At 49.4% G+C, this 12657-nt stretch overlaps 1 protein-coding gene across 15 annotated transcripts in view; it reads right to left on the bottom strand.

Moving 5' to 3' along the window:
- The window catches only part of COL13A1 (collagen type XIII alpha 1 chain), an 86701-nt gene that overhangs the window by 31843 nt on the left and 42201 nt on the right, over positions 1-12657 (bottom strand). For 9 of the 15 annotated variants that reach the window (XM_032694372.1, XM_032694371.1, XM_032694374.1 and 6 more), the window contains 10 exons: positions 12629-12655; positions 11551-11577; positions 11406-11432; positions 11089-11115; positions 7516-7581; positions 3888-4004; positions 3376-3417; positions 2502-2528; positions 1722-1757; positions 394-456 (listed from right to left, as the gene is read on the bottom strand). In XM_032694372.1, coding sequence (XP_032550263.1) covers positions 394-456; positions 1722-1757; positions 2502-2528; positions 3376-3417; positions 3888-4004; positions 7516-7581; positions 11089-11115; positions 11406-11432; positions 11551-11577; positions 12629-12655 — 459 coding nt within the window. Of the gene's footprint in view, positions 1-393; positions 457-1721; positions 1758-2501; positions 2529-3375; positions 3418-3887; positions 4005-7515; positions 7582-9031; positions 9089-11088; positions 11116-11405; positions 11433-11550; positions 11578-12628; positions 12656-12657 lie in introns of all 15 variants that reach the window. The other 6 variants (XM_032694378.1, XM_032694380.1, XM_032694383.1 and 3 more) reach the window with 3 other exon arrangements.

The raw sequence follows: 12657 nt of genomic DNA, 5'->3' as shown, positions 1-12657 counted from the left end.
ATGCAAGGCAGTTTAGGTTTCTGGAGTAGATGCTGGAGGTCACCCATACTAATGTTCTTCCACATGATTTGGGTGTAGAAACCGTCAAAATGTTTCGTGGCTCATTCCCTCATTCCCTCAACCCTGGTGCAAAAGCCTCTAAAGGCTGGGTCAGTTTTATTCTATAATGAAGCCCTGTGCAGGTACTGGTTCAGATAGCATGAAGTCACCTTGGCCAACAATTGCCCAGGCTCCCCACTCAGGAGCAAGTGTTCCTGGTTACATGGCTCATTACAGGCTCTAGAGAACTGCCTCCAGTCCCCAGCCTTTGACATCCTTTAGTGTGTCTCTAGCCTTGTGGGCCAGTTATCTGCCCTTGGGAGATGCCCCCACTGACTCGAGTTTAAGGGTTACCTTGGGGCCAGAGGCTCCAGGGAGGCCACGGGCACCGGGCAGGCCTGACTCACCCACCTCACCCTGAGGAAGAGAAGAAAATGGAGGAAGGAGCAAACACAGCAGCAAGAAAAGGAATTGTGGGTTGCCAGGAAGATCAGCAGAGGTGTGAGAGGGATGTCCCACACTGAGGTGTCTCCCACACACCGACCTACCACCTGGGTCTCTCTGGGAGAGGAGCACCATTCTGCATCAAAAAAGATGTGTGTGAAATGTCGGGAAGGGAGTGGTCCCATATCCTGTATTATATCTGAGTTAACAATTTTCCCCTACATTTTACTTTCTTTTCCCTTTTCTTAGGATTTGCTCCCCTACTTTCATCTATTCCTTCCACCTTTCCCAGAGAAAGGTCACAACCTTGGGCTCATTCCTCCAAGATCAGTGCAGGCTCTTTGCTCGGAAGTAAATTAGCCAGACAAGTGGTTTTGTGTAAGAGGAGCTGGTAGCAGAGGCCCTCGCTGTGAGGTCGCTGCCGGGACCGCCCGCCCAGCGCACACAGAACAGGATGGGCTCCTAATGGAAAATCCAACGGTTCACCGGGAGAAGGGGCAATAAATTGTGTCTGTCTGCAGGAGTGGGCTGTGGTCTGCAGGGGCTATAATTTCCACTTCCTGACATAACAAAAACTTCTCAGTTTATACAGATCTAATTAAAAAGCTCTCAGGTCTTGCCATTTTACTCGCAGAGCACCCATAAAGCAAGGTGGAGATAACAGGGGACACAGGACTCCTGCCTGCTGGGAACGTTCACCTTCCCCTTCTCCAGCTAACATCTCTTTATTCTCTCTCTCCCCTTTGATCTTCCTTTGTGTCTTTCCCCTGTCTCTCTTTCTGTCTCTTCATTACACCCTCCGGCCTTGACAACCCTGCTGCTGATCAGCTGCTGCTGAAGGCATTCGGACGTGTCCAGCTTCTGCCTCTTAACCTGGAGGAGGTTAAGGACTCTTTCCTGTATTCCAGAAAGCAGTACACAGCCAGGGATTTGGCCCTTTCCAGCCTCCTGTTCAGGTCTGGATAAACAAGACCTGCATTTCAGCCTGGAAGTGGGTGTAGAGGGGCACACACACAGGGAGTCTGTTCCATAGCTGCTGGAGAGTTAAAGACACCTCTGGGCCCAGGCTCTCCTGATGTGGGTGACAGGAGGAGATCTGTGGGCCTGCCAGAGCCCCATGTCCAGTGGGAGCAGAGCTCCACAGAGGGCTCCAGAGTAGTCCACTGATTTGCAGCCATGATTCCACAGGGCATCAGTGCACTTAATTCATTTAACAGCACTGGAGCTCCCCTTCTTACCTTTCTGCCAGGGTATCCCTGAATCCCAGCCTCTCCCTGCAAAAGGCAAAAAGACAAAAGAAAGTGAGGCTTGGCCTGAGAAGGACAAATCTCTGCTCTTTTCCCTGAGTTACTGCTGGGATGGGAGGGCATTCCAGGGGAGGAAATTCCTCTTTTGCTCAGAGCAACTCCACTGAGCTCCTGACCCTTCAAACCTATGGGTCACCATTTCTTGCACTGGGCTGAGTCCTGGCAGGAAAGGCACAGTAAGCCCTGGCAGCCGGATAACACGTGCCAGCTCTGTGCCCCAGCTCCATGGTTCCCATCTCCTCACCCTGGCTACATATCTTAGATAAAAACTAATTAGGGTGGGTGGCTGCAGCTGAAAAACAACAACAACCACCCCCCTCCTCGCACTTTGGCAAGTGAATAAATGGGAACCCGTGGCGGAGTTAACAATAGCATTGCAAAATCCATTCCTGAAGCGCTGGGAAATGCTTTGAGAATGGAAGAAGCCAATAAAGCTGTGTGTGGCAAACAATTTTGCAAGAGGGGCTGATGAGGCGTGCCTGGCTCAGTCAAGATGCAACTCAGACGTGTCGCCTGGACAAAACCCATGAATCAGCACACGGGCTGGGCCCCAAAGGCAATGCTGAGCTGGGTCAGAAATCTTTCTCAGCGATTTGATGTAACCTCCTTTCCCCTCCTCCATCCGTCAAAATGTACACATCTGTCCTCACCAGGAGTATCCATCCCTGTTTATCACCATGCTACACCTCTAAATGAGGTGAGATGTCTCACCTTTGGTCCAGGAGGCCCAGGTAAGCCCTGTGGATAAAATCAAAACAGACACTGGGGTTGGCAAACGTAGACATTACATGGACTGCAGGGTGATGGGAGACGTTGGCTGCTTTGGTTTGAAATGAGATGATTTACAGGGATGATTTATGCTGGTGAGCTCAAACACCCCCAATCTATTCTTCATGTAGATGAATACTGTCTTAACCCATAGACTCAAATAAATCCATGTCTGTAGCGCTCCATCCCCCCGGGTTTGATCTAGCTGAATCTGAAAACCAAAGAGCTGCTTTGCCTTACGCTCTAGAACCTTTTGTGCTTCTCTGGCTTGCCTGGGAAATTTGTACCCACTGTGCAGCTCTGGAGTAAATCAGGCATTTGCAGCTTCCTCTGACAAGCTAAATAGAGAGAATATATTAACAAACAAACCACTCATGTCTTTAAATGAGAAATAACCAAACAATTTACCTGATATGAACCATGAAACATACTAGATATGTGTGTATGTAAATATAAATAAACAAAATATCAGTGGGAGAGCTGTATGTGAGTAGACAGAAGGGGGAAACTACTCTAGATATGCTCTGATGCCTATACCACCCTTGATGTTGCCTGCTTATGGCAATTCAAGTGTTCAGCCATCCTATCCTTGGCTCCTCAGAGCTCAGAGAGAAATAGGATGCTTACAGGATCCCTGACGCCGGTACTACGTGTGGAGAGGTGCTTTTGCCTCTGGGGAAAAGACCTGCTTGTCCTGCTAGCAGGCCTTGAAAACTCTTTGAGATGGAAACTCCTTTCATTCCGCAGAGGCTGCAGAGCCAGTGTGCCATGTCTCCCCCTGCAGCTCCCAGGAACGGAGCTGGTTCCTGGTACCCACCTTTCCATCTCTGCCAGGCTTCCCAGGTTCTCCCGCTCTGCCCTGTTACAAGAGAGAGGTACATTAGCAGGGTTTTCTGCCCTGTCCCCTGCCATTTAGCAATGGTATGACTTTATAAATGGTGCTTCTGTCCTCTCCCTCCTTGGCTGCTTGCTAGAGCAGGGACAGGACTTCAAAGGGGTGGCAGGGATTCTTATCAGTCAGGTTTCTGTTCTGAGCACAACAATTACACCCTTCGTGTTACTTCCTCTCCAGGGCCCCCTGCAGGGTCTGAGAAGGAGGAAATGAGCCTTGTGTGCCCAGATAGCAGCAGTGCCCTGTGCACACCTCCGCCTTCCCTCTCGTTCCCCTCCTTCCTGGGAACTTCATCCGCTCCACACATCCACATCCTCTGCAAGTCTCTTGTCCGTGACTATCTCAGCTTCAGCAGAGGCAAGAGAGGTCAGAGGAAATTGCCTGTGCCCCAGGGGAAGGGGAAGCAGAAGAATTTGTTTTTCAGTAATTGGACTTACAGGGGGTCCAGCTGGCCCAGGACGTCCTGGGGTTCCTTCAGGTCCAGCCGGTCCAGTGGGCCCTGGTGGTCCAGGGGGCCCCGGGGGACCTTGGATCCCCGCTTGTCCTTGTTCACCCTGTGGTTTGTAAAGCAAGAGGTTATCAGCTGGCAGAGCAAACCCTTCACACCGTCACCCCAAGGGCTCAAGGCAGACCAGCCTGGCTGAAGCAGATGAGGTAGAAGCAAGTCACAGGTTAGTGCCAGGAGAAGTTTCCAAGAGTGATGGAGAGCCCTGCTGAGGATGGCTGGGCTGCCTGGGTGGCAGGAGCCAGCACCCTACGGTTTGCAAAGACATCTGAAGCCGCCTGGTCAGACCTCTCTTCTAAAGGCATCTATAGATGACAGAGCAGTCCAAAGAGACCTTTTTCTTCATTGAGTCGGTCAAGTACAATATTTATGCGAAAGACCGACGTCTCTTGAGCCTCTGAGGAGGCTTTCCAAAGCACTTGACAGTCACATGTGAAGCAAAGCCTCCCATGACCACACTGGCACTTCCAGGCAAACCCGCAGTGTCTTACCTCAGCCTATTTTTTTCCCCCATGCTATATTTGTTGGACAACACTCCCTCTGTTTTGCCAAGGACCAAAAGTAGAAATGCCACAAACCCAAAAGAAAATAACACGATCATCATGGCATTTCTGGAGCCCACCCAAAGCAGGCCCACGTGCACCAGGCATAGCCAGTTTTTCTAAGATTTAACAAGGCAGTGCGTGCCGAGCCACCTGCCATTTTAAGCTCTCTGCCACGGGGCCGTTTGAGCCGGTTCCTCCCCAGGCCCTCAGTAGCCGTTCGGGGGCTGTGGCTCATGCCTCAGCAATGTCATCTGGCCCCAAGGACCTGGACGTGGGACCCAGCGGCGCTGAGGAGACAGTGGGTTGGAAGCGCCACGTTTGAATACCAGACTGCTGATCCATAATTGATGAATCCAGCGAGATCCTGAGGCACCGTGGCACCCGCGCTGCTCTGTTCGTCTCACAGGCTCCCCTCCCTGGATAAAGTATCATGACAGTGATCACTGTTAGTGATCCAATTTAAATTTGAAAAACGCTACTTGGTGGATCCATGGGAAGCCAGAAATCAAACATGGCTGTTTCTCAGTTAAAAATCACTAGGTGTGCAGTTGGGTCTCCACTGCATTTATCCTTTCTACAGCCTTATACACTGCAGGAGGATGCATGAAATCTGTCCCCTGCATGTGTTCCTACCAAGTGTGCTGTTTATCCTGGCTGCCTTTAGTAAAACATGCAGATACAGGGATGTTTGCTTTATTTAGAATGATAGATGAAAGTAATAAGCTGCAAATTTCATCCCTTCTTCCATGAGCTTTATTTGAAAGAAAATTTCCAACACGTGGGCCAGGCTCATAAGCTCAGTCATGTGTAGAGCCACAGCCCTTCTCCTGCTCCTCACCACTGGACCCACAGCCCACACTGGGAAGCCTGCTGGGCCAGGCAGGAGGGGCGTCCTCACTTTCCCCCATTTTTTAAGTGTATCCTATGACCCATGCAAGGGAACACAGGATCTTTCCTAAGCTTCACTATCCTCCACACTATTCAACTGTCCTGTAAATGGTCTCATAGCTTTTAAATGTGAAAGGTAATTTGGATCTAATGAAGATGTTGGGAGGATGCTGGAGTATATTCCTAGATTTCCTCATGCCTTGACCTCTCATTCCAACTTCAGAGACTTCCCTCCCACTCCATCTTACAGCATGGGTGCACCATGGGAAGGCAAAAGGGGCTTTTTGCCCATCTCACTTTGGCTCTCCCTCCTGTTCCCACCTCAGCTGCTCTCTGCCAGCCCAGTCCATGCTCCAGATTTAGGGCACTAAAATTCAGCATGGTGCTGGGAAGGGGTGCTGGCAGGGGACAAGGTGCTGGGAAGAGCAGCAGCCCTGCCCCAGCATGGGGAGCAGCTGGAAGGAGCTCACCCAAACTCCCATTCACATCACCCTTGCTTTGCTGTCTTAGAGCGTGTTTTGTTGAGGAGAGTGCCCGTCCACGCAGATCCCTAAACACACAAAGCATTATTACCACATCATTATAGTCTTATTAATGTGTTCAGCACAAAAGGACCCCCACAGAGCTAACCAGACAGTAAGTGGATACAGTAAGTGGGAGATCAGGTGTCATTTTCATCAGTTGTCATTCTATATTTTTAGCCATCGACTGTAGCCACTTTTCAGTTCTTTTAAACGCCAGGCAGCCACCCTGACTGTGCCCCAGCACTGCAATTCTTGCTCAGCCTCCTCACACAGGACCCTGCTCAGCCCCTCTCTCGGCTAAGCCCCAGCCCTTGGGCAGAGCACTCCTGCTGATGTGCTCAGAGGCAGGAGCATGGTTTTCCTCTCTTCCAGGCGCTGGCACTACATTCATTTTGCGGCCTCACTTTTTTTCTTAGTATTCATACGCTGGGCTCCTGGAATTGCCTGGTGCTGGCAGACCTGTAGGAGCAGATTACACTCTGTTGCACTTAGAGAACGAAACAGCAAAACAGATCATGGCAAAACTCTCCGGTGAAGTTAAAGCCTCTGCGGACAGAGGGAATTTGCAGCCCTGGCTGACGACAGGACGTAGGGCAGCTATTCAAGTTTCCCACTTCATCCTGGAGAGGAACTTCAGCTTTCAAAGCCTTCCCAAGAGGTCAGTCCTTGGCCTGGCTCTCCACACTGTCACTTTAAAGGGCAAACAGTGCAAGCCATGGGGCTCTGTGTGGTGCAAATGCTGAATCAATAGAAACTGAACTGAAAGCATAGGCTCAACTGGTCAGGTCAAGATTTGTCCAGTACTGGGCAAGGACCAGGCACCTCATGATAAAGGTCTCTAATTGCATCCTACAGTTCCCTGCTAGCATCCAACTGTCTAGACAGGCAGCAGGGTGACAAAACCCAGCAACTTAATAGAGTGCCCAGCACACTTCACGGGGTAAGTACAGCGGTTTGTCCACACGGAGAGTTAATCCCAATTGATGGAATGAGGGAGCTTAAAGTGGGCTCATTAAAAGCCACATGAACTCTGACTATGGACACTCTTACTCACTATTCATATGTCTGTAATTCACTTTATGAATTAATTCCCAAAATAAACTAAACATGAATTATGGTCCTGGAAACAAAAATAAATGTGTTTACACAAAGATTTAATGCAATTTAATGAAACCATTCTAAGAGCTTATTTAAACACATTTCCCAAGTGCCTCAGACTAGACTAGTCCTCAGAAGAAGCATTTGCCTATTCATTCATCTCAGTTAAATTTCACAGACATTAGCTGCATTTCAGCAAGAGGTTTCTAACCTTTTCTGGAGATTGAATATGCAGGAACTGACTCCTTTAGGGAGGAGGCTGCTTGTCGACAGCCCTAAGAACAGTTTCATGGCCCATTTCTTTCAGTTTAAAAAACTGGCTTCACTGCTTTTCTTTTTAGCAACATTATCACATCAAAGATTTCCTCTGCTTCAAAGAAAGTCCCTCAGCTCTGCCTGAAACTCTTGGAAACCCCTCTGTAGGGGAAGAAAGACAGGTAGCAAGCTGATTAATGGCAAGCATCAGGATAAGCTTAGAAACAGGCAATGAGGAGGAGAAGTCTACCTGGAAAGTGCGTCTCTTTATGACCGGAGGTGGAGCCAGCCGCACTGAATTGAGGAGAGGCAACAGCTGAAGAAGATCAAACCAGAAGGTCACAGGGCAAAGGAGGCCATTAGGGCACCGAGAGTCAGAGAGTAGCCAGGGGAGAGAACAGAGAAGAGGGGAACAGAGAGATTGCCATGAAAATAAAGCCCAGCATGAGCACAGCACAGGGACCTGTGGGCAGACCTCTGAGCTCCCCACGCTGCTCACAGAGGGACTGGCAGTGCCAGCCTGGCAGGTGCAGGGTGGCCACTCACCATCTTGGTGCTCCCACTGTACAGAGCTTTTACAGCTTCCTCTGCTCAGAAACAGAACTTACCCAGGGGTTTTTTAACTCAGCTCCACTGATATCCTTAGGCACTGTTCACTTCAAGACGTACCCCCACTGGCTCTGCTAACATGTGCAGTGCTGAAACTGTTTCTCTCAATTTCTCATCATCAGATTTGGGGCAACTATCCAAATGGCAGTTTTCTGCAGAAGGACATTGCCTTGGTAGCCAGTGCTTTGCTTTTTCTGCTCAACAGTATCACCCTCTGACTGCTTATAGCCAGGAATGCTGTCTTAGGGTACAAAGCTGACCCGGACACACAGAAATCAAATGCACTAAAGCTCAGGAGCATTTGTTCATCCTTCTGCTGTATCCAGTTTCCACTTGCATGCACACTGCTGTCAGCCTGGCACCCACCGTGCCGGCTCCAGGCCCAGGAATGCTCCTCTGGCCTGATCCACTTTCCTGTTGCTATCAGTTTTCCATTGAAGCTGCTCTTGATTTACACAGGGAGAGGCTTTCTGTGCTCAGACACAAAATCGTGCCCGCGTGCGCCATTCCCTGTGTGAGCTGTGCTCAGATCCCAGAGGTGTGCCCACGGGTCTCCCACCACAGCCACCGTACGCTTCCAAGCAGCGCACTTTATTCCCGTTGAACATTGTCCTTCTTGTGCGCAGTGAAAGCAAGGATCCAGTCCTGTTGCAAAGAGAAGAGGCAACCCAATATTGCAGCATTGTGATCAAGTGGTTGTGTTTGAATGCTTCGATCCAGACAGCCACAAGCTATCGCTCCAGAAGCAGTGCTGCTGGAAACTCAGCTGGGCTGATTTTATCCAAAGGCAATTCTATTCCTTTCTAAAAGACAGTGCAGGAGGCCCCATAGCTTAGGAGAGCCAGCTGAGCTGGCTTTGACTGGCTCCTCAAGTGCTGAAGGGTATCTGAAATATTATGCAGCTTACAGAGAAGCAGAAGGAGGATGCTGAAAAGGATAAGGAGGAAAAAAACAGAGGCAAGACAAGACCCAGCAATGGATTCAGGTGCAAGTGGGAGAGTTTAGTGAAGAAATCTGAAGGCTCTCCCACCCAGCTCCTGCCCTGCCTCCTCTGAGTCCCAATGGGAAGTTTTTTCAGAAGGCAATGTGCAATATTGGAGTCACATCCTCATGCCTTTGCTTCAGAACTGGGTCACATCAGACTATTACCCACAAACCTTCAGCGTAAGGATCTGGTTAGAGCGCAGGGCTGCAAGGGTGGTACTTAGGTATTCCTGGGGAACAGTGAAGACACGTGAGACAAACGGGGTCAGTTAGACACACACGGCATTTCTGAGAGCAGACAGAGCACAGCTCGTCCCCCCTTCCCCCAAGCAGCACTTCGAGCAGCTCGAGTGGCCATCTCACCCCACATGTGTAGCCCCAGTGCCTGGGCTCGTCCCTCACAGCAGTGCAGGCCATACAGACTTATACAGAAAAAAAAATAGGAAACTACAACAAGAGCCAAGGCATATAGCCTGACTTTGTATTTCCTTCCTACAAAAACAAAGATGAAACAAAACTGAAACAACATCCCTGGTTTTTCAGGATGCTGGTTTTCATTTCCTCACCCAGAACATCTGACAAAGAACCTTGTCAAACAGAAAAGCAAGAATAAATTGCAATTCAGTCAGCTGTGTAGCATTTTTACAACATCCTAATTTTCATTCAGGGAGGAAGAAAGAGAACTGCACCTCTGTTGACTGGTCTGTGCCTCTGGCTCCCTGAGCTTGCACAGTCTGTGACCAGAGCCTTCAGCACAGCCCATTCTTGAGTTGATCTGAGGACAGTCACCCTTTCCATGAGCATGTCTCTGCCTTGGAACAACTCATAGGCTTTTGAAAATGTTGAACTTGCTGCCTCATGCAACCAAAAGTATCTCCATGAGAGCCAAGGAAACACTGCTAAGATGTCAAGCTTTGCACCCACCCCTTTCCCGCTGTCACAGTCCTGCAGCGTGTCACCCTACAACCCTGGCCCACCAAACCAGCGTGCCTTTGCCCCCAAGCCCAAGCCTAGGCTACTTCCAGGGATGCAGCAGCTGCATCTCCCTTCCCAGTATTGCTTTGGGTCTGCCACTGCTTTTCACCTTGAGCGCTGGGGACGGTGGGAGCCAAGGGCTGTAACATGACCCAGGAGCTGCTCGGTGAACACTGTTGTTAGCTTCTTTTTAACATAACAATCTAGTGAGCCCGCTCGCTAAATAAACACAGCTGACCAGCTGTTATTGCACGGGGACTGGCACATACCCACAGCTCCCTTCTCCCTTGCTGCCAGCCAAGCTCTCTCTCCAGTGGCTCTGCTGCTCCGAGCATCCCAGCCCTGCTCCCTCGGGGCCAGGGACCAGAGCCCAGCTAATTATCCAGAGGCCCGTCAAAAATAAACAGAAAGCTCTTAAGCCTGTCTCCCTGTACACCCAGATTACAAATTCCAGCCACTTCATATGATGTCGTTCCAATGCATTTCCAGTGGATTTTCAGCACTCTGGTTGTTTTTAGAACTGGTTAAATCCTCTCAAACCCTATGATGTACTCTCTCTGCTCTTGGCTGTGGATGCCGGCCAGGCCAGGATGAGGGGGCAAGTGGGGCAACATCCTGGCTTTCATTAAATGGTTGCTGGCATCGACCCTCCCTCTCAGCCTCTTCTTTACAGGCAGAAAGTCCACCAGGCTTGGGGACCGGCACAGGGACCAGCCAGAGCACTGTGGGTGGGTCAGGGAGCACAGCCTCTTGCCTCTATGCAGGGGTGAAACCACCATGAGGGAGAAGAAAAAACAAAGGGATGATGATAGTTTCCCTCAGGTCTGCAAACCCCACACTGCTCCTGGCCACGCAACCACCGCAGAGGCTGTGGAAGGAGCACGGAGCTGGTGCAGCAGCACAAGATGTGAGTGACCCCTACTTCTCCAGAAACCTCAGGTTTCACTGGGTTTTGGGGTGAGGACACAGACCTTCCCTTCTCCAGCACAAATCTCCAGGAAGCAGCAATGACAGCAGATATCTAGGGGTCAGCCCCAGTGGGCAGGAACAGACCGGAGAACCAACATCCCTCCTGGAAAACGTTATCTGCTGCTTTTCTGTGAAACACATCAATCAGCCGAGCGCTGCCCTCAGGGCCCAGATGACGCATCTTGTTAATGAGACGATCTCTACTTACAACAAAAAGCCATTCAAACGAGGGAGGATTAACATGCAGGAAGGCACGGGACAGAGGATAATAACACTAATGACTTACCCTGTGCGGGTACTCTGCACACTGACCCTGTGAAAGAACAGGATTAAAAGGAAAGAGTTTAAACCACAAACAGAGGGGACTGAAATAGGCACACGGGGTCAGATCCGGAAGGTGTAAATCATTGTGACTATATCAAATTCAGTGCAGTTATACCAATTTTCACCCGACAAGCAGCCTGCCTCCTGTCACCTATCCCCTGAGCCCTCTGCTCTCGCTGTACTCCTCAGCCACTCAAAGTCAGACCGAGCAGCACCAAGTCCACTGAGTCCCTTCCGCTCTTTACATTTAATTCTTAACACGTCTCCCATTGAATTTACCTTTTCTCCTTTTTGTCCTGGGGGTCCCTATAAAAGAAAAGTGATGAAATAGGCCTCAGTAAATTAAAGAGTTCAGTGAATGCCAAGGGAGAGGGATTAGGGGGAGACATGGGATAGGGATGAGATGGGATACTTGGATACTTACAGGTTGTCCCCTGGGACCTGCAGCACCCTTTAAAGAAATACATATGTGAGCATGAGATGGTTTCCCATTTACAGTGACAAGAAGACAACAACTCTCAGTGTATGAAGTAGGTGAAAAACTCAGCTTTTAAAAACAATTGTGGAGAAAACTCCCAAAAGAAGTCTGGGCTCCCTTTGTTACTCTGGAGGAGTAAAAATGCACACATGTTCTGGCTGCACTGCAGGGGGGAATTATTAAAAGGAGAGGGGAAAAATCATCAGGAAAACACACCCTTATTGTTCCCAGGACCTCAGTTGACAGCGCGGCTCCTCGGCCGACGCACTGGGATGGAACCAGAAGCAGCCAGGACTGAAGCCTGAGCTAGGATTGCACAATGGGAGTGGGGAGCAGGGATCTTCAACATGTGCTTGCCAGAGGGTTGTACTGACACTTGGGCTCAAAAAACAGAATTAGCAGAAGAAAACATTCAGCACTCCAGTGAGCGAAGGTGACTACAGAGCTGCTAGCTCGGCATACTCATGTTTGGGATTTCATCATCAGAGATGTCAAGAGGAACAAGACCGCATTTGGGCTTCCATCAAGTGCAGCCTAAGTTTATCATTTTCAACCAAATGCATTTTAAGTATGATGCACATATGAAACAGAGCTTCAAGGGGGAGGAGGGGGAACACATTTAATACAAAAAATATGGGGGTTTTGGTTGTTGTTAGATAAGTTGAAAGCTGCCAGATGGGTTTTGAGAAATCTTTCCATCAACTTTTACTTTTGCTATGAGGCCAACCACGAAAAATGTCAGCTCCCAGAATATATTTAAAGAACATAATTGCTAAGTGCAAGGAAAACACATCCCAGGCATAACTAGAGAGTTGCTGTTGTGACATGATGAATCTGATAGCCATAATGTAAAAATTACAGCCGTGCATCCCAGCACTGCTATTATGAAGTTACAGAATTAGGGATGCAGCTCGTGCATCAGCTGAACGAAGATTGCTACCCTGCCTATGAGCTTGTTTCCAGCTGAGAGGCAACATCATTTCAAACCTACCCATCACCTGCAGACAAACATGTATATTTTTACCGTCTCTCCCTTCTGTCCAGGATGACCCT

Source organism: Chiroxiphia lanceolata, chromosome 8 (genome assembly GCF_009829145.1).
Source record: "Chiroxiphia lanceolata isolate bChiLan1 chromosome 8, bChiLan1.pri, whole genome shotgun sequence".
NCBI lineage: Eukaryota > Metazoa > Chordata > Aves > Passeriformes > Pipridae > Chiroxiphia > Chiroxiphia lanceolata.
This window is presented reverse-complemented; position numbering and strand designations above follow the sequence as displayed.